At 37.4% G+C, this 21,850-nt stretch overlaps 2 protein-coding genes and 1 non-coding gene across 5 annotated transcripts; 1 reads left to right on the forward strand and 2 right to left on the reverse strand.

Annotated features, from left to right (window-relative positions):
- Positions 1-405: 405 nt before the first annotated feature.
- LOC103722935 (protein POLLEN DEFECTIVE IN GUIDANCE 1-like) lies at positions 406-12,108 on the reverse strand. 2 transcript variants are annotated; one of them, XM_008813713.5, is made up of 11 exons: positions 11,346-12,107; positions 8,819-8,970; positions 8,243-8,346; positions 7,448-7,536; positions 7,166-7,239; positions 6,945-7,095; positions 6,696-6,863; positions 3,781-3,878; positions 3,542-3,664; positions 1,081-1,149; positions 406-990 (listed from the first exon to the last, which is right to left on the reverse strand). In XM_008813713.5, the coding sequence occupies exons 1-11, from the start codon at positions 11,908-11,910 to the stop codon at positions 790-792; spliced, it is 1,794 nt and encodes a 597-aa protein (XP_008811935.2). In that variant the 5' UTR covers positions 11,911-12,107; the 3' UTR covers positions 406-789. The 2 variants fall into 2 exon arrangements, with proteins under 2 accessions (XP_008811935.2, XP_038986079.2); XM_039130151.3 differs by having other exon boundaries at positions 6,696-7,095; positions 11,346-12,108.
- Positions 12,109-15,578: 3,470 nt separating this feature from the next.
- LOC103723068 (binding partner of ACD11 1-like) lies at positions 15,579-21,461 on the forward strand. Of its 2 annotated transcripts, XM_008813904.5 has the most exons (6): positions 15,579-15,767; positions 19,157-19,240; positions 19,705-19,808; positions 19,890-19,965; positions 20,117-20,200; positions 20,669-21,461. In XM_008813904.5, the coding sequence occupies exons 1-6, from the start codon at positions 15,756-15,758 to the stop codon at positions 21,251-21,253; spliced, it is 945 nt and encodes a 314-aa protein (XP_008812126.3). In that variant the 5' UTR covers positions 15,579-15,755; the 3' UTR covers positions 21,254-21,461. The 2 variants fall into 2 exon arrangements, with proteins under 2 accessions (XP_008812126.3, XP_008812198.3); XM_008813976.5 differs by lacking the exon at positions 19,157-19,240 and having other exon boundaries at positions 15,586-15,767.
- Positions 21,462-21,565: 104 nt separating this feature from the next.
- Positions 21,566-21,636, reverse strand: TRNAG-CCC (transfer RNA glycine (anticodon CCC)). Its single transcript has one exon. It is a non-coding gene; the product is annotated as a tRNA-Gly (tRNA).
- Between the last annotated feature and the right edge of the window lie 214 nt (positions 21,637-21,850).

Raw genomic sequence — 21,850 nt, forward strand, 5'->3', positions numbered from 1 at the left:
TAGCAACAAAGCTTAAGAGTTTTTTAGAAATAAACAACATTTAAAAGAGGAAAATTTATCCTAATTTAACTGGGTTGAAACGTTACGGTCCTGTTGCAGGGATGGAAGCAAAGATAATGTTTATTTATTTAATATAATAAGAGTCAGCAAGGTGATTGCCCAAGGGATACATTGAAAACAGCTTTAAGGACGCATTACATAATATTGAGGACTTGGTCGGCAGAGTCCTCGACAGTTGCCCGTGCCATTTGAATCCCGGCTCACCATGGCAAAGTCAAAATCCAGCATTAGAAAAAGATGTGCATGGGGAATTGTAACAAAACGGAGACTATGGGAAACAGAGAGATGCTGCAGCGGGTAGGACGGAAGAGAGTGAGAAACGACACTAATGAAACTAGCACCATATTTTGAGTATTTAACCTGTAAAAGAATTCATAAAATCATACTGCTTTATAGTCACCTGATTCAGGTAAACAAAGGTAAAAATGAAACGGAGATCTACCAGATTTCAGGACTATTTCTGCTTTATAGTCACCTGGGACTTGCAGCCATATAAAAGCAAAATTCAAGCAAGATGCCAGGAGTTTGATCTCAATGGATACAAGAATTGGAGCACAGAGGTGTATTTTGATTTGTATCGTTCATGCACAACTTAATATGAAGGCAAGAAACCGCTCCGTCCGGCGAGCACCTCTATCTGGGGGCTGGTGATGTTGCACCGCGTGACTGAACCCTCATCATAAGCCTCAGGCTAGAGAACTTTTACTCAGATCAGACCAAGCAAAGGTATCAGTCGACATGTTGTTTGCTCTCAAGCTGCTGATTCATGTACCAAGTGGCAAGGCGGCGAAGGCTCAGTCCCACAAGCATCTTGCAAATGGCAAGCGTGATGTAGGTCAGGCTTGACCAGAAGATGATCCAGAATAACCTCCATGGGAGTGGACCATATGGAAGAACGATTGCATATACTGGAGTTAGAACTCGGATGACCTGAAGCAAGATAGAGAATAGTTCTCTGATACATAACCACAACCAACTAGTAGTCATCGATGGATCAAAATACTGGTTGCAGTGACCTACCACGCTGGCTGGTGCAAGAGGAATGAAAGTAAGGTCTTTCCGACGCTCATCAGGCTTCTCATTCAGCGTCTGAACAAGATCATAGAAAACAAACCATGAGCTGTGTATTCTTAGTAGAGACTGAAGAATTTACTAGTTCAAGATTCTTTTAACAGGAAAACAACAAAAAATGCATAGCCAACTGAAGACCAAGAAAGATTCATTCAACATAAATGGAAAATGCAGGATTTTGCTCATTTCAAACCAACTACCTCAATCTAATACACCAGCAGTTATATGCTAAATCCACAAGAGCGGTAAATTTTGGCTAGTGCTCATCTGATTCTTGCAGTAAGAACAAAAATGTTAAAAGAGGCATGCAGTGAACGTGTGAATTGGTAATGTTGAAAGAAATAAACAATTTGATGCCTTAACCAAGAACATCAAATAAGCATTGGCATTTTGCCAAGTCCAAGTTGCACATGCTAAAACCATCACAGTTGATTCTCCACTTGCCAAGTCTCCAATATATAACTGACATGCTTAAAGTTGCTCTCATCCTAATGTTTGTTGTATCATACATCAACCTTAACATTCTCATATCTGCAACTCCTGGCTTTTATATTTAGAACCCTTAAATTGCAGAACATTTAAAACCATACAATGTAGAACACCATATTGCTCTAAGACTTTCCTTTCTAGTCTTATAGACATGCTAATCATGTAAGTGTACTTCTAAAACATATCTGCTTCTCACTCTACATTATTTCATATAATATATTTAAAATTAAGAAAGGCTTGGAAATAATATTCTTTGGACATCATTTTCAATTAGAAGCTACTCCTTTTTTCACTTTTATCTCTAGTTTTTAAAAGCTTTCCCCAATAATTGTAATCTAGAATTTACCATAGAAAGCATTGGCACTTCTAAATATCCATAACAAATTCACCTACAGTGATAGAAAAGTTGAAACCTAGATTAGTACATATTGAATGATATGTTCCTTTTGACAAAGTTTCTTTAAATTCTTTTATTAAGAAAAGGGGACAGTGACCTGGTCCATTCATTGGCATATCAATAGCCATTAGATTAGTTGGCTGTTACTGGCAGTTTATAGGAACTTTTGAAGTTCAAGTCGAAAATAACTAAAGATTTCTTATCCCGAACTTAGGAATAAACCAGTATCCGGGCAATTGTCCGAATACTTCTCCTGTTGTTCTGTTTCCTTTCCTCCCTTTCCTTAAAGCTGAAAATCCGGGAAACCGGATTTCAGAGTATAGGAAGATTCCCCCTGAGGGGGACGAGGCCGTAGGCCGAAAGGGGGTAAGAATATCCTATAAAAGATAGGAAGGGGAGGGGGCTTTTTCGGATTATTGTCTCAGGAAAAAGATTCAGACGATACAAAAAGGTGAGTTATGTATTAGTGGATTACTTCTCATCTTTTCTTGCAAGAATATAACCTCCATCTACTTTCTGGCAAATGACCACATTGGTTTCTTGAGACTGGTGCTGATTGTCTCAAAAAAACTACTATATTTTTCTTTTCCAGATATGCAATCTCATATAATTAATTTTATGAACCAAAATGATAAATTAGAGGCCATCAAATGGACTACTTTGTCAACCTCCTCAATATTAAACATTTTGTTTCGTCAAAAATTGTAGCACTGCTCTTCTAGAAAGGATTAGTTGCTTAGTCTGCACTGAACTCTATCAACATTTTTCTTCTCTTTTAATTGTTATATACATAATTATATATATATATATATAATTGTTTAAGCTGTCAAGGTTCTGTGGACTTCTCTAAACTAATCATTTCGCTTCAAATTGAGGATAGCTGGATTATAATAAAAATTCAGCCCAAAACAGAAAATGAGAATAGTGCTGGGAATCTTGTATGAGCCCTGAGATACATTCTGCTCCCTAGTCCCAAATTACGCTGCTAAAAGCTCCGCCCAAACTACTCACAACTTGCTTTCCTGCATCAATGTCTTGCCAGTTGCCACAGAGGGGAGATAGCTCAGACAGCTAACTAGACTTTGGAAGTTAACCATGTCCTCTCAACGCACCAATCTCCGTTCACTGACTTCAAAAAAAAATTAATTTTAAAGATCTAAGCAATTGGTTTTGATTGCATAGGAACATACATGGAGTGCAACAGTGCAACCTAAAACTAATACTTCCAAAATTGATCAGAAGTATAACACAACTTCCCCTAGTTTTATCAAGATGTTCTCACTAAAAGTTTTTAAAGTAATTATTATGCATGTCTATGTTATGTTGTCTGTCTATAACTACATATCCACTCAGAAAGGCAAACTTTTGAGAAATTATAATTCTATCGTATTTATTACAGCTGATTTAGCTTCAAAGCTGGATATGTTAAGAAAAATATTCTACAGCCCAAAAAGGAAGAATGAAATAATTAATTTTAGGATGGATAGATGCAGAGAAATTTAGTAGATGAAATTGCAGATTTACCTGTTTGCAAAGGTCTTCTAGAAACTCTGAGTACGCACTGGGTTTTATTTCATTAAATTTTGCAAGAAATGAATGCTTGATTGTATCAATAAATGTTTCACACACATAAACCTGGAGGGCATCCTGGGGGATTAAAATATATAAAAAAATATTAGCTGATATAAGCCCGATGAGACAAGTTCTGATGCATTCACTCTTCTGGTAACCAAAACCATGCTTATAGTAAAAGACAAACTTACGATAGCAAAACTCTCAAACCAGGGTCCCTCAGCCTCCAAGATATTCTGGGATAGCACAAATAACACATAAGTTGTGATGTGGAACCTCTCGATGATATCTGGATATGAAAATCAATAGTGAAAAAGGTAAGAACCATGAGTTTAGAAATCAGATTATTTATTTTGCCATATATATGCATATATATATATATACATACACACACACATACATATATATAGACAAAATCTCGGTCTCTAACCCAATCATCAAGTATGTGTCCAAATAGATGGTTTTAATACCATGATACTACATTTTACTATAACCTAATCATCAAAATCTAGTGAATTAAACCTACCCATATTTTAACATATGTTGAAATGATCCATCAAGTGGATTTTCAATTTATATGCCCTGTCATATATTATACTACACTAGTACAATTAATATCGTTTATTTTTGTAGCAACTTGGTGCATAGATTAAAGGCCAACAAAATATATGAATTTTGCTTTCTAGATATTTTTCTATATTGTAGATTATAATTTGGATGGCCTATAGGTGATTTTAAAATCATTAACTCCTTTTTCAAGGAGTTAAAGTAAAATGTGTAGTATGACTATATACGTATAGATATAGATATATATGTATGTATTTATATATGCATGAAGGCATGCATGCGTGTAGTATATGTATATATGTATGGGATGTATTATGTATGTATCTATATCTATATATACACGTAAGTGTATACATACAAATAGATATATATATATAGAGAGAGAGAGCGCGACTATTTTCCTCCAAAAGGATTAAGGCCTCAATCCTACCGATGCAAAATCAGTGATGTACAATTTAATTTAAAAATTGACAATTGAGCATTATCTATATTCTCAAAAGTACCTACAAACCAAAAATCATGTGTTTGGCCTTCTACTTATGAATCAAATGGGCACAAAAGTGGATGGTAGCAATAATCTTAGTGTTCACTATATGACCAGGCACAAATTGATAATCCACGACATTGATTATGATATACACATCATATAACATGTATGAACCAGAATCCAATAAATTTGGATTCTTCCATATTATAAATCATGCAAAACATCATATGAAGCCATTAAAACAGTCTATTTTTGGACCATTTGATGCATAGGCAAATGATTTCCAAAATAGATGAGTTTTGGTTTGCAGGAACTTTTTATGCTGTAAATCACGATCAAGGGTGTGTTGATCCTTCATATAGAATTTCCATCATTGATTTTATGTCAATAGGATTGAGAACACAATCCTTCAAGGAGGAGAGTGAACAGTATATACATATGCACAGGCATATATTATATATTCATATAAGAGGGAGATAGAGAGAGTTGGACTACATACTAAAACATTAAATCTTTGCTAGACAATTGAATGATTCAAAACCAATGGAGCACACAATTTGAAGGTATCCATACATAGATATGTGTATGTATTGAGAATTCAAGTGCCAATCCAACCCGACCATGCCATGCTAGCTTAGTACCACCCATACCAGACCAAAGGTCTTTTCATTTTGAAATGGCACAATTTGTGCCATAGCCGGCATGCCGATGGCACCAACACCTCAGTCCTTGATATTTAAGTGTATGGTAAATATATAGATGCAGGGTACCAATATATATACATGCATAGATACATGTATATACCTATATAACATATATTGCGTGTATGAGTAAACAAAAGGGGGAGCAAAAGGAATCAAGCAACTCATACTTACAACAGCAATTGTGCATGTGTACGCAAATGCACATTCAAATGTATGCACCTACATCTAGATCTTCACGTTATGTGCTAAAAGTTGAATTCTGATTCTTATGCGATGCTCACAAAAATCTAGCATAAGGTCGAAGTTTGATATAAGAATGTAAAATGAACATTAGGAGCTTGTTTGGCGTGATTCTTGATTATTAATGTGCAATTCATTGGCGTTTTTGTCTTGTGATCAGGATTTAGCAAAGGAGAGACTGAAATCTTGTGAATGAAACCACACATAATGGAAAATATCCATTAGGTCCCTATTACTGTTCAAGCGAGTTGGGATGAAATTTACAATACCTCCATCTCATGTAAATCACACATAAGGGTTTGGATATTAGTATTGGGTGCAATATCATCTCTGGCCAATACTTGTACCATACCAACATGGACATTCTACTAGCTAACATGCCATGACTGAGGAATTGAATATACTAGCTAAATTATACAAACTAAAAGATGATTAAGTACAATAAAAAACTAAGAAAATTTTAAGCAATGGGAAAAACTGGAGAACGAAAGTTTTTAAAAAATCCAATTTTATGTGTTTGACTATTTTAAAATGGTTCAAAACACTAGTATCATGTGCAATTGCGCATACCATCCAAGGCCGGTAATAGCCATAATGAACAATATAATGATAATGACCCATTATAGTTGAGGATGCTTTATGAACTACTATCAAGCTAGCAAAGCAACAAAGTGATCATATATCACTTCAAATGCCAAAAACTGCATGGATTTGGCCAACACAGGTACAAACTGATCATATACTATACTAGCAATGAGCAATACTCAGTATTTGGTTCCTTGATCATTAGGTTCAATCTTGACCAACAAGGATCAAAATGAGGCACACAAACACATCACCTAGTTGACTCCATGAGCAAAATTTTGTTGATTGCACCTTTGTACAAAAATAGTAAGCCTCTCCAAGATAACCATAATTATCAGAATGTGCTCCAACTATTTGGATGAGCTTTATGAACCCTCATGCAATAACTCAACTAAGCCTAGAACATAAATAATATGCCAAAACAATAAATTCACAACAGGCAAATGATAACAAGCCAGCCCCACTCTTCCTCTTATTGGTTCAATAAGAATTAAGAAGAAAAAAAAGAAAGAAACTGACTCACCATAGTATACCAAACTGTGAAGGTTTTCTTTGCTAACACGTTTGAATACACTGCTTTTAACCTCAGAGAAGTTATTTGACACCAGTAGAGCCAGCAAAGCATTGTTGTGGCCAATAATGCAAGTTGATAAAGTGATAGCCTGAGCCAATAAGATGAAAGAATGGACAAGTATCCTACTTAAGGAAATGCAATTCAGAAATGTATCCACATAAATGAAAATAAAATATAACCATCTGTCATAAAGGATATCAAATGCAATGATGGCTATTGCTTCATCCAAAATGAACCTCATCAGTTGAAATATCATATTGTCTGGCAAACAATTTGAAAGCCCTTCTGCAGAATTGAACAGAACTTGCAAAACATCTTCGCCAAAAGATTGACAGAGTTTGTCAAATATCTGCCATGAATTTGAAAATTTGTATCAGTAATGGTGCATGTATACAAAATACTATATTTTGTCTTCTCACCTCTAATACATTGTATACCACATAGAGTTTGACTATTCCTTGTCCACGTATGATATGATATATTAGGCTGATATCTGATGAGTGAGAAAACAATTGCAGTGATTATGTACTAATGTAATGCCTACAAAGATTATATTGCTAGAAGTGTAGGGTGGCCGTTGCCTCCCTTACCATCAAAAAAAAAAATATTGCTAGAAGTGACCAAACAGATGGCCGAAAGGAATCAAAACAGGCAACAAGAATATCAAAGGCAATGTAAATAAAATGGACATTTTACCCGACCTGTCATTTGTAGCGTGATTACTCCTATAGTCAACACAATGAAACAACCAAAATCTGATAACTCGGCAGCATTTGGCCTCTGAAACTGCCTGCCATGAACATGTTAGGTTAATGAGTAGCTTTTAAAGGTCAGTGAACATCAGGACCATGAACAGAATAGTGATTCAGAAAGTAGAAAAATGAGTGAAATGAAAGAATTACAGGGAGTGAACATGTCATTATGCTTCATTATAGATCAACCTGATCAACCTATCTGGAAGATAATTAGGTGAACTGCTATAGGTGCAAGACATGCATGAAGCAGTTGAAGGAAATCGACTTGCAAAGCAGACTGTAATTCAACTTCCAGCAGTCTATAGGTAGCTGGGTTTCCTGCTGACGCAAGGAATACACAATCTCTAAATATGGCCTCCACATGGAATTACTTCAGATAAATGCAAAGGCAAGTACCAATGAAGAGCTTTCAAGAATAGAATTACTGCTAATCTACTATTGACTTCCAAGAAATAATTTCTACATAGGGCATGTAGTCTTTGTTTGACCCTGTACTGATGTCAACTCAATGGTATCTTAGGTGCAACTTAAGAGAATATATGCTTCCTATGTCCATAATGATTATATGATGCCATTTATACATCATAAAAGCATTAATGAAGAGAACTAGATTTTAAAGGCTAAAATATAAACAAAGCAATATAAAAACATAGAAAAACACTTTCACAAAACTGACTTATGGCTTATAGCCTAATTTTTTTATTCCAGAAAAACAATTAACATGAACAGATCGCAACCCACCGGGTGTGCAGCACCCTCCAAATGGTCATAAGAATTCGTGCTGGCATAATAGTTAGCAATGACAGAAATGAATCCAAACAGACAAAGAAGCCTGCAACAATAAGCTGCAAAATTGTGATTAACATTAGAGGTGCTATTCCCTAACAAAGAAGGATGATAAAAGTAAAGGACCATAGCTAACTCCTGCAATTTTTTAAATGTCCGCCCACATCTACTCACGCTTCACTGAACAGGACAATACCTCCATGTTGATACAGGTCAATGCAGCACATAATATCGAGTCAGAACAGTAGCAGTATGCTCAAGATTTCAAAGCTTGATAAGATCACGGTAATATGTCATGGATTTGTAGCTCAATGCTGGATTGTGAAAGCTATTGCCTTAGCAGCAGCAATTTAGTTGTGCAAGCACAACACCACAAAAAGAACCAAATCATATCTAGTCCATTGACTAAATTGTGCCAAATTTCTAGTCAAATTTTACCATAAAGAAAAATCCCTGCACATATTACTGAACATTGGGCCTATGACTATTTCATAACTAATCCAACTATATACATCAGAAGTGCAGGTATACCCGTTCACATCTCCAAGGAACATGGAACATAGTATTATAGACCCCCTGACGCTTCTTCTCATTCCCAGCAGGTATTGTGCTTCTAAGTGAATTACCACCATAAATCTCTCCCATAAAGTATTTTATGGGCGATCTGTCCGAAGATGAGACTTCTGCAAACAATACATAAATGCAAATGGATGTACCATTATGAGTATACACTGGGTCAAAAAAAGTAAATAGAAGAAAATCTTCTAGCGTGCAACAAAATTTATTAAACGTTAGTATACAAGTGATATTGGTAAAGTAATAAGTGAAAGGAAAAAACTATTCATTGCAGCTCAATAATCATATATTCAAACTGTATAGAAAATTCTGAATCCAGTTTTTGACTAGAATTAGAATCTCAAATAATGTAAAAGTTTGCCAATGTGTTTTGCCATATCCAGATAATTGACATATTGTTTCCAAGATGACTAAATAAAGTTATCACTCACATGGCACAAGCAAGCATTTGAAGTAAGAATAACAACTAAGCAGGTTGATTTATCTCCCTTCATCTCAGAAAAAATAAACAAATAACAGTTATCAGCGTTCCCATGATTATGGAGAATGAAACAAGCCAATCTTTTTTCATTACAAATTCATTTTGATTTTTATGGGGGTCATGGGAAATTCCACATGACCCTCCCAATGCTAGGGCCCCTTAAGCAATGTCATTCTTGAACTTATGCATCCAGTCCCTAGAAGACAAACTTTTGTCACAAATTCTAGAACTCTTCCAAACAGGCATTTATTTATTAAGAAAAACAGACAAGAGAAAGATAAGAGACAAGTACAAGAGAATCTTAATGGCTCTCACACATTATAAACCCCACTTCTCTTAGTCTCTGGAATGTAATCAAAACTCAACATGACAAGCATGACAGCCATGTACGGGTGCAAATGGATCAGATGATGTCTGTCTGTATCCATTTCTGTATCCAAATCAATCATGATATGGTTATAAGTTTTAGAATCAAACCATAACTATATCCATATTTTTACATGCATTAAGAAAATTGGATATGGACAATGGTTAACAATGTTGTTAAAAGTGGTTGCCTAGGCACCTGCCTAGACACTTAATTTGACAAGGCTGCCTAGGCCAAGCCCGCTTGAACCACATATATTTTCAGCTTTCATTTTCCCTTTACTTTCCCTATTCGAGCCCTATATGGGACATGCGAGACTGCAAATGGAGACTGGAGACTATCACCAATGTAACAATAGCCAGTGGGTTCATCAACAGCTACCACCGGGTCTGTCGGCAATGATTAGTGGCAAAGTGACGGTAGTGGCTAGTGTTAGTGCCAAGTTTGTATTTTTTTTTTTCTTGTTGATTTTCTTGCTTTTTCTTCAAACCAATCTTCATCTTCTTCTCCTCCACTTTTTCTTCTACTCCTCTCTTCTCCATCTATCCATTCTTCTCCTCATTTTTTTCTCTCTTTTGTTGTAATTGCTAGCATCTATTCCACTTGGCCCCTCCTTTCCTTCTTCTTGGCAGGTGTTGGTTGTGGCCTTGTAGCTTGTTTGTTGCTACTTCCCTACCCTCCCTCTTGCTTCTTGCCACGTGTGGGGCTTCCTAGATACCTAGCTATGGCCCTGCAGCTTGCTAGCTGCTGCAACAGCAGTGATGTTATTGCTGCTCTCCTTCTCGTGGATTTCGATCTTTGAAAATTTAAACATGAAACATAAGTTTTATAATAACATATATAATGAGAAAAGAGTGTGCATGATATATGCACATGCTTGGCTTCTCCTAGATATACAAATACCTGATACATATCTAGATACACGACACTGTTGCAATTCTAATTTACTTTGATATAGTTCTCTTGAACTCCAAAGTGAACTAAGCAAAAACATCTTGTCTTTAATTTAGTTTTGTTTCCATTGGGTGACATCTTTAACTTGGTTGATTGCATCCTCAATAGTCAATGTAATTCAGCAAATTATTAGGGTCCACTAAAGAGTCAAGTGATTAATTAAATACAATTGTATCTCTTTTGCTTTTTGTATAATCATTTGTTTGTTTAGAAAAATAGTAAAAGAAAGTTGGGAGCCTTATATATTTATTTGTAGTCAAAAAAACATAAAGTCAAATAATATTCTACCTGTAAAGCTTCCAACTTATATCTGCTCTTGTATTTGTATTGTCAAATCCAATCTCGCACCCACATTCACATTCACCAAATAGAAACGGATACAGATATGGATATGCCGTTATCCAATCCGTGTCCAATCCATTTTCAGCCCTACATCCATGCAACCCATAAGTGCATCACAACCCTTTGAATGACAAAACCAATATCTCTAAGCATGTAACAGAGGCATAGCGTGGCAAAACTCTTTCGGAAGTCAATTATCCTATGAAATTAAAAAGCAAAATTGGAGGGTCACTGCACATTAAACACAAAATTTGGCCATCTTGAGTGATCATATGCTCATAACTAATTGGCATTGCAGGAAAATTTATTAAAATAAGCAAAGTTGTAAGTGATTTTACCTCCTAGCAGATTTGGATCTTCTGCCATTACCCGATTCCAATCCAACGACCCCTCTTTCGCAAACTTAGTGATTTTTTCCTTAGATTGAGGCCTCCATTGCCCTGCGGAACTCTCCCTGGTGCTGGTCTCCTCTTCCCCAGGCTCATCGCCAGCACTCCCGTTCGCGTTCCTCTGCCTCAGTTCCACGAAAGAAACACAGCTCACTTGGGAGCTCTCCGGCTCCGGCGCTGGCTCCACCACCGTGTTCTCACACACGGACTCCACCACCGATCTGCTCTCCGAGACGCTGAGTCCCATCTTATCCTCATAGTGACCGTTCTCGACCACGGGCTTCTGAAGATCTAATCCCACCAAGAGGCCCCGATCCTCGGCCAGTGCCGCCCTCTCGGTTAACTTCTTTTTCTTCGAGGCCTTGGATTTCCGCTTCCGGCGGGTCGATCGGCCGTCCTCGCCACCGTTCGAGAAGACGACAGATGGCCGGAGGGAAAGGATTCCGTCGTCGCCGGAGCTGTCGCTGGCGAGGAGGTCGAAGGAGACCTTCCGCCCGCCGGATCTGAGGGACATCGGCGGACGAATTCGACGGAATTCTATCGATACCGAGAGATTAGGGCAAAGTGGAGAGAGGCGGGAGGAGAGAGGGGAGAAACCCTAGAAGTTTCGAGAGGAGTATCGCAGGAGTGGCGATCCCACGCTAGCGAGGCGACTTTAGGGGGAGCACCTCAGAACTAACCGCCACCGCCGCGGGGGGGGGGGGGGGGGGGGCGGGGCGGGGCGGAAATTTTCGCTGGAACAGTTCCATACGTCCCTGGATAAATATTAATCATTTACAAGTCCCTATGTTATATCTAAAAAATCTGAAATTGTGACTGTAGAAATATTTTGGAAAAAAAAGGAAATAATAAATAATATTTTAACCAAAACGCTTTGGGGCTCCATTTTGGTAGCAAAAGGGAATTTGGAGTCACATCTAAGTTCCAACAGGGGTTTGGTGCTTTTACACGAGGTTTCATTCAAAAATTCACCAATCCCCGCTTGACACATCACGACGCATAAGGACTTTTCCCCATGTCACTACTCATCATATTGATATTTATTTAACAATCCTAATATTAATTAGAAGATGTTAAAAATAAATCTATTCAATAGTTCATTGATGAAATTTTGATCATTCATACAAGTTTATATATTAAGTGATGTGATGACTAATGAAGAATAATTATTTATAGGTCCCTACACAAACAAGTCTCCATTTTCATATAAAGACTTGCAAATAATTTATATTTTTTTAATATTGGAGATATATGTGCATAATTTTCAGAAACATAAAACACATTGTTAACATCTGACAGTAAGAAATATAAACGGTAAGAACTATTAAGTCTAATGGAGAATAAAAGCTTGATCTCCAAAGCTGAGTGTCATGTGCAATGAATTTTGAGATTTGTTTTTGGTGTGATGCATGTCCAATATTATCTAAAATAATTATATTCCAAACATGGATCTCAAAATCCATAACTTGTTATAGCAAACCTGCAACTAAAATAAATTCTTATGGAAAAATAAATGTTAATTGTGTTGGTTATAGATAGTAAAAAATAATCACATATGGTAGAGGGGAATGATAATTTTCTTTTTTTTGAAATCATTTGATAGCGTTAAACATGATTTTGATAAGCAATCATTGCAACATGATAATTCATAGCATTATAATATATAACATCATCGTATATGAGTAGAAGGAGAAAAATTTTGAGAGGTAGCTATACAAATAGAAATCTTGCTCTTAAAAACCATCATTATAATGCTTTTGGGCACCAAGTAGCATGACAAACATTATATATATATATATATATATATATATATATATATATATATATATATATATATATATATATTAAGAGAGAGATTTTAGATATGTTTTATATGCTTCAACAACGAAATAATAATTAGTCTTTGTATTTATTTTAAAAGTAAATTTTATTATGTGATATTGACCTTATTAAATTGCATTGCTATTCGCTGCTATTGTTACTTGGTTCACATCACAATATATCATATCGCTACTATTGTTACTCAGTTCACGTCAGAATACGTCATATCTGTTGTTCCAATGGCTATTATTTTATATCTTTTTTTTAAGAAAACTCTAGAGGATAAACTAGGCAAGTAATTATATTATATCTATAATAATGATAATTCAGGAGGTTGATCGTTATGTTCATAGTGATAGTAAGTACTGAATCAAGCAGTAAATCGACAATCCATTATAATAGGAATGCATAATTTATTTTATACCAAAAGACTCATCAAAAGTTGCCACCAAGGTGGTAGCCTAGTGGTACTGGGCGGGGATTCTAACCTCATGGTCCCAAGTTCGAGTCGCTGCAAGCCCAGAGGCCAGAGGGGTAGCTGAGCCGGGCCCATGGATGGGGAAGGCATGAGTAAAATCGATCTGGATACCCAACACACAGTCATTTTTGCCCGCATCGAATATTTCTTTTATATTGCATCATTGCATGATATAGTAAGTCCTAGTAGGTTGTCAAATTTATTTTATGATGCTGACGCCTATTACAGATGGATGCAGTAACTTGCATGATATGATAAAGCATGGTCGACTATTGTATATCAGTTGCATCCAAGGAGGATTCTTTGTGGAGATGTGTGAGCTGCTCTCTTAGACCTATACATCACTTGGAAGAGGAGACCACAGTCCACAGGTTAGCAATTCCTGAAATATATAGTGACAAAAAACAAGCATATGCAAATATATTAATGCATGCTCGACTTCCAGAATTGCGTCTGATGATAAAGATAAATATGCACCCTATATGCCATATATGTGTATCATAAAGTAAATTCATGCATCGTGTAGACATTAGACATTTATCGATAACTTCAATAGTATGAATCATTGTGTTAAAGTGATTTTCACCGAAAAAATTGCATCACTTCCTTTACATGTGGGTATTGAGAAGTAAAGCCACATGTCGTATAAAAACATTGAACATGCATCAATAATTTCAGTGGGGATTATTGCTAGGTTAAAGCAATACGCAATGGAAAAAAATAAATATGCACCGCATGTAACGAATGTGTATAACACAAAATAAATACGTGTTGTTTTTATGTGTATTAATTTCTTCGGTGATGTGTATTGCTAAATTAAATTAATCTGCATTGGAAAAAAAATAATTATGTAGCATAAGATTAAATGCATGCATCGACTATCCAAGTAAAATGTCTAACTTGCCTGATGGTATGGACAAATGTGCATCACAAATAGTTAAATGTGAACTGAGAACTTCAAAGTGCACATCGATGCATATTTACGGTTCAGAACAATGATAAGCATAAATAACTCTAAACCCTACCCTAACACCAGCTTCCGTTAAACTAAGTTTTTTCTTCTCTTACGACTCGAACAGGAAGTAGAATTCCTATATAGATAGCGAAAGCACCTGCATGCGTAGGCTCATTACGTTAAGAACCACTATGATGCTTTCCGTTAGTAGCCTGGAAAGCCTAGTTTCGGAAGCCTCAGCCTAGAAGCGTTTTCCTAAAACCTCAAATAGTCCAGAAAGCGAAGTGCCTATCTCTAGGGAAAATTTATCCTATTCTCTAAGAAACTTGAAATGTAGGGGTTTAAGCGAGCATCTAGCTGTAATCGCATGGGATTACCCAAGGGTAATCACCAGTACACACATGTTAAACCACGATTAAAGGGCAAAGGCACACACTCATGACATTGGGCCTCGTGGATCCCCTCATGTGGGCTTTGGGCCGAAGATGGCCTTCCGGATTCGTGGGCTTCTCAACGATGGCTAACGTCCCTGCGACTGTGGGGTTCCAATTTGTGGGGTTCCGGATTTGTTATTTATGTAATTATCCCCCGTGGTCCAAGGAATGTAAGTACGATGGAGCCCGGAGCACCAGAAGGAATAAATTAGAAAGACGAGAAGACAGGGAACGGTTGAGGCCGGTAGGATTACCGCTGGGTAGGTGCGTTGGTTTCGTGGTGGAACTTCCGAGACCATAGTCGGAACACGGCTCATATAACTACCGTGGGGCTGGCCTTGCCAATTTCCCAAATAACAACAAAATAAAAAATAAAAAATCGCCAAATATATTCTAATAAGTACAATATTTTTTCTTTTGCAAAGTCGGCAGATAACGGCGACAAAAATAAGAATTAAAATATATTCTAATAGCGTGAATTCACGGAGTAACGAATTTCCCGCTGGTATAATACTGCCGACGTGGCGGTGGTTACGGGAGAATTTGCCAATTCCCTCCCGATTCTCTCTCTCTCTCGCCCATTTCTAGCAAAAAACAGGGATCGAATCGAGAGCACGATTGCTCGTTCCTCCTCAGATCGACTCCGGGTTCTGTGGCTTCTCTTCAAGATTATGGAGATGTCGGTGAGTAGAGAGCTAGCTGAATCTTTCTTTCGGAATTCTTGAGTAGTTTTGGCTGCAATTTAGGTTCGTAGATCCGAGCATCGTGCAGTGATTTTGGTTTTTTTTTTCGAGTAATTTTTCCGTTTGATTGATTTCATGTAAATGACGTAAGGTTGAATGCTCTTTTCTAGTTAGATCTGAAGCCGATTCGGTATTAATTGCAGGTGTTCTGAATTTGGGTTTCAAGAATTTCTTGTGGCTTTTTTCTTAATCTTTCTTTGTGCATTTCTTTAAAATTGATGGATCGGTTCTTGACATTGATCGGATTCTGGGATCTCGAAGTTCTCTATTGCATTTGTCTGCTCTTATACTGATCAGGGTCTCTCTCCTCAAAAGAAATATACTGAATAGGGTTTCTAACGTTCGGATCAATCTGCAACGACTGCTGTTATTATTCATTTATTTATTGCTGCGGTCATTTCTTAGTTCAAGACCCGGTCAAAGTGCCGTGCAATAGTGTGTTGCAATTTTATATGTTGCCAATTTTGAAGGGAAGATGTAAAGGAAAAAAAAAGAAATGGCTGATGGGTAGAGCAGGACAAGGGAGCAATCATTTAAGTTAGAAGTTAGATGATAAAATTTGAGGAATTAAAACATTATTCGAAATACATAACGTGATATTCTAAGCATGGAGGAAAAAGTACGGCTGAGTCATTGTGATTAAGATGTCTGTATCATTTTATGTTTGAATGTGCATGAAATCAATTGGCTTCATCAAAGTTTAGGATATAGTGCTGATACATTCTTGAGCTTGCAAGGAGAAATGTTAAAATATTGTGTACACTGTTGATTTTTTAATGTAATTTTCACGTTGAACATAATAATAGCAGACAGGATAGTTGCATCACATATGTATGCATACATGCAGTGCACATATTGTCTTGAAGGTGTGAGTCATTTATAATTTCTACATTTAACCAGTTTTAAAAGTTATCAGCAGCTTATTTACTGGAACCAAATTGCTGATACAACCTACTCCAACTAGATAGACAATTAAGCTTCAGTGGCCATAACTGTATTGCCATGCACTTGATTATGCACCTACATGTGCTTGCGGTTTTAGTCCTATCTAAAGCACCTTAGCTCCTCGGAACATTCCATCAATACGACGCAGTTAAAAACCCTGCTGCTAAATGGACATTTGTAGTTTGTAGATTCTTCATTCCGATAGCAATTTTGATTTTGATAATTAGTTGATTCAGAATGATATTATTGGGAAAGTGAAGTCGTGACATAAAAGTTAAACCATACTACCTGTTTTGGGCTCCTAGGATTTGATATGGAGTTGTCAGTCAGCTAAGATGCCGGGAACCTACCTAATGGGTAAAGCTACGGGTAAGGATATAGTTTAGTGGTGGGGAAGGGCTATGAGCGCATTCCCACCAACTCTAAGAAGGTCTAAAGGGATATTTATTTCTAATCCATCTTTAGTGTTTATGCATACATAGCAAATAAAAGAAAAATAGAGAAGAAGAAGAGATGGAGAAGAAGGGAGAGGTATGCAAGAGCATGATGCTCCTTTAAAGCTTCTTCTTTCTTCCTTGATGAGTGGCTTATCGTGGATTAGGGTTCAAGGCGCATGGTAGGGAGAGGATAAGGAGGGTGATGAGGGAGGTGGCTAGGGTTTCAAGAGGCTTTAGAGGAAGAGATGAGGGCCAAACATGGGGCACCAACATTAAACCAATATATGTCAATAGAAAAGGTTGATTATGAGGAAAAATTTTATGTTTGTTATTTAGTGGAGCTAGGATTAGATTTGAAGGAAGGAGTATGTGAGGATTTTGTGAGGGTGGACACATGGAAAAGAGCAGAGTAAAGAAGGAATCAAGTTAGTTAGGAGAATGTTGAGGTGGAGGCATCTTAGGATGGCACTTGGCAAGTGGTCTCAATGGGAGAGAGGGATGATAGTTTAAGAAGGGAGTGGCTTTATCAAATTGCATCCCCACAAGTAAGAGAAATTTATTGTTGGAATGCACTTTATTAGGAGAACGGGTCATAGGGTGAGACTATCAACAATCCTATAGCTTTTAGGCTTCGTCAAATCAAGATAAATTAGGCTCATATGCTACATTTGGCCCTCAAATCAAGATAAATTAGGCTAGGGAAGATGAGGTAGCTCTAAAAAAGGGTTGGATTGGTTGGAAAAGGTTTCATTGAGTATGATCGAGCATGATCGGGTGTTGGACTTAATCGGGTGTAGTCAGATCTAATCGGAAAGGTTGATTTGGCTAGGATAGGGTTGATTTGGTCGGCTAGGGTTGGAATCAGGTTGGATCAGATAGGCTAGGAATTCGAACCAGATAGACGAAGGTTTGGGTCGAACGGACAAGGGTTTCGGTTGGATTAAGAGTTACCTCTACTGCGTAAGGAAGTTTTTCCCTCTATAGCTGGAGGGTGTCTATTACCACTATAGCATACTTGCCTGCAACATGACTTGCTATAATTGTCAGCATAAATGATGTTTTTACATTTTTTGGTGACTCAATTTAATCAGTCAATCCCATCTACACTACTAGAATTTACCTGCTGGGTGTTTTTAATGCCATTCCCTACAAAAAGAATACAAACCTTTTTACACCTGCCTGAGATGGTTTTCTACAATTTCCAAAGCACTAGTATTGAATGGCTGGAGCAATACATATATTCATTTCACTTTCTTTCAAAGGAGTTCGCTCTGACACATGTTCAAGTGCAGAAAAGCACCATCCTGGGAATGTAAGTGCATATATGCATGTATATGCAACACATTTCTCTGAGAAAATTTCATAGTGCATTTCCCTATCTGACTATATATCCAATAGAGGAAGTGCTTGTAATCGTATTGAACCTTTACGTATTTAGTATCCTTTCTACTACAAAATTTCATTTCTCTGTCGTAAATGAGCTTGAAAATTTGCATGGATGATCAGCTCAATTAGTCATCTAGATCAGGTAGAGCTGGAACATGCCTTGAAAATTTTGCATTTTTGCATTATTCTGAGGTACGGCAGATATTGCTTGTACATCATTAGCACTTCAGACTACATGTTATCCTACTTTGGAATTTCAAAAGGTTTCCACATGCTAAACTACATGGATTCTGGGTCAACTTCATCTTAAACTTCAAAAGTGACTGACATAATTGAAGTACCTGACTTCTTCCATTTCTTTGCCCCTTTATTTTTCTGTTCTGACATTCATCCAAGCGTGCCACATGAAACCATATGTCTAACCATCTCCTTATGAAACTTTGAGTTAGTTCAATGTATCACTATTCCATCAATTCTAATGCTTCTTGCTTTAGATGTTTCTTTGCCCTGTTTTCCCCCCTTCTTTCCATGAGAAGCACCTAATGGAGCATGTTATTGCAGGTCCCTTTGGACCAGAGCTCTTTGAGGATGAGAGTGGATCCTCAGTTGACTGTTACATCAAATTGGACTATCGATGTTTCGGATGTGAGAGATTTTTTTTTTTAACAATCTGATTAACTGATGCTAGTGAAAATAGTGCATAATGTCTCAGCTAACTGCTGCTAGATAGTCCATGTAGATCCATCTCATGTTCCTCAACAAAGCATGGTTATTCAAATTGATGCCAACGAGTAGGATCTTTTAGTAAGAAGGATATTGTGTCCTTTTTTACTGAAATTTGTATTTGATCTAACATTATATCTATCAGTTCCCTATGACTTCCCGTCACTGTTTTAATAATTTTCCCCAAGAAAGCTCATTTTCAATAGTTTCTAATTTACCTTTTTGTGTCACTGACACATATAATGAGCCTTTGCTAGGATTCCTATGGCACAACCATTCATGGCATGTGCACTTCAATGTGTGCTAAGTTAATTGGTTGTGAGATAAATCAATTGTGGTGGATAACTGCAGCGTTCATGAAATATTGTCCTTGTCTCCTATTGCAGGTAAGAACAGTGAAAGTCAGCAACATTTCCCTGGCTGCATCAGAAAGGGACATCAAGGAATTCTTTTCCTTCTCAGGGGACATTCAATATATTGAAATGCGGAGGTCATTGTCCTTCTAATTATGTCTTATTCATTTCTCTTGTGGAAAATCATTATCAAAATCATGTTGTTTTCACTTCGGCAGCGAATCTGAAAGGTCTCAAATTGCTTATGTCACTTTCAAGGAGTCACAGGGAGCAGACACAGCAATGCTTCTCTCAGTGAGTTAAATTTTAATAATGCAAATTACTCGCTAACATGTTCCAATCTCAGGAAAAGAAATTTTACAAATAACCTTCATGTCCTTCATGTTTTTCTAATATACAATCTGGAAGATTTTGGGTGCACCATTTCAGTTCTTTATGGATACAGGGAGCAACTATAGCTGATCTTTGTGTCAGCATTACGCCAGTTGAGGATTACCAGCTTCCTCCTGAAGCTTACAAAGAGATACCGGTAAATCTGACTCCCTGATATTTGTGCAGATTATGTTCTCAGGTTTCTGCATGACATGAAAGACATATCGTGACTGTTTGCTTTTAATTTTATATACGAGGTAGTTTTCTCCTTGAAAAAAGAATAAATGAAAAAAAAAGCCCCGTGGGCCATGTTCATTAGCTTTTCATTTTTGGAGTGTTACTTTATAATTGTACCAGTCGGCTGTGGTGATAATTTTCAAAAACAAAAGTTCTGAACTGGTGTTTCAACAAGAAGGAACATGTCAGAGATAACGACCTTTTATACATTACTGTCTTAGGGATTGGGAACTATTTAGTGAGATTATCAGGCTTGTAATTGTTGGTTCTTTTGTTTTGTTTTTCCAGTTCCAGTTGTGTAGTTTAACCTACCTATATTTATTCAAGAGGTTTCACTATTTTTGTCTTTCGTTCTTCTTTTTTTTTTTTTTTGGTGGTGCTGCAAAAGGAAGGGAAGCTCTCGTCAAGTGAGTCTGCAGTGAGGAAGGCAGAGGATGTGGTGAGCAGCATGCTGGCCAAGGGTTTTGTCCTGGGCAAGGATGCCCTCAGGAGAGCCAGGTCCTTTGACGAACAGCACCATTTTATGTCCGGCGCCTCAGCCACAGTGGCGTCTCTGGACCGTAAGATGGGCTTGAGTGAGAAGCTCAGCGTGGGTACGGCCATGGTCAGCGGAAAGGTGAGGGAGGTGGATGAGCGCTTCCAGGTGTCAGAGATCACAAAGTCCGCCCTCAGTGCCGCGGAGCAGAAGGCCAGCAGTGCAGGATCAGCCATCATGAGCAACCAGTATGTGTCGACCGGAGCAACCTGGCTCTCAACAGCACTTAGCATGGTGGCCAAGGCAGCTGGTGATGTGAGCACGATGACCAAAGAAAAGGTGGAGAAGGCTGAGGACGAGAAGAAGGAGATCCTCTGCAGGGAGAGGAGGGAGATTGTGAGCAACTTTGCGCAGATTCACCTTGACGAGTCGTCTCTGGGGGAGCCTCCAACTATGCCGGTGGACTCAGTGGATGAAAAAAAGTTACAAATCATATGAGTTCCTGGTTTTCTTTCTTCCTTCTTTTTCTTTTTCCCTCTCATATTGATGATTTTTGGTTTGCCGTTCAGAATGATTGGACAGATGTATCATTTTTTTTTTTTGCAATATTGGATGCTTCTAATGTTGATGATGATGTATGTTCATATCATCATATGAGGTAGACTGTGATTTTTTTTTTTTAAATCTTGTTTTATTTTGTTTCAAATTTCGTATATTAATGTAAGGAGGAGTTGTCAGTTTACAAAGTTTTGCTTAAACAAAATTTAAAAAAAAAAAAAAATCTGCTTTTGTTTTAGGAAATAAATAAAATGCGCATCCGGGGAATCGAACCCCGGTCAGTACCGTGGGAGGGTACTATGATACCACTACACCAGATGCGCGAGTTGATACGTATTGGAATTATATTTTATTTATCAGTAAATATATGTAGCTCAAATACGCCCTACAGGCTGCCGCGGTGAGGCAGCAAATGGAGTGGACAGAGCGATCGGCCTAGAGATATCTTCTCTTTTGAGGGCTGCTTTCAATTGCAACAAATTGGAATTACAGCTAGTTTTGCCTAAAACTGCAATTTCAAGAGTTTGAACATTTTTT

This window comes from Phoenix dactylifera, chromosome 12, assembly GCF_051530095.1.
Source record: "Phoenix dactylifera cultivar Ajwa chromosome 12, Ajwa_hap1_PhDact_Kaust_v1.1, whole genome shotgun sequence".
NCBI classification, from domain to species: Eukaryota; Viridiplantae; Streptophyta; class Magnoliopsida; order Arecales; family Arecaceae; genus Phoenix; species Phoenix dactylifera.

Bases quoted from the DNA above. Each gene is read 5' to 3' on its own strand.
- LOC103722935 (XM_039130151.3), bottom strand. From the start codon at position 11,910: ATGTCCCTCAGATCCGGCGGGCGGAAGGTCTCCTTCGACCTCCTCGCC. The intron at 8,971-11,345 runs GTAAAATCACTT...TATTGTTTGCAG, and splicing joins AGATCCAAATCTGCTAGGAG to AAGTCTCATCTTCGGACAGA. The intron at 8,347-8,818 runs GTATACCTGCAC...ACAATTTTGCAG, and splicing joins TTCCTTGGAGATGTGAACGG to CTTATTGTTGCAGGCTTCTT.
- LOC103723068 (XM_008813904.5), top strand. The intron at 19,241-19,704 runs GTGAGAGATTTT...CTCCTATTGCAG, and splicing joins GGACTATCGATGTTTCGGAT to GTAAGAACAGTGAAAGTCAG. The intron at 19,966-20,116 runs GTGAGTTAAATT...TTATGGATACAG, and splicing joins ACACAGCAATGCTTCTCTCA to GGAGCAACTATAGCTGATCT.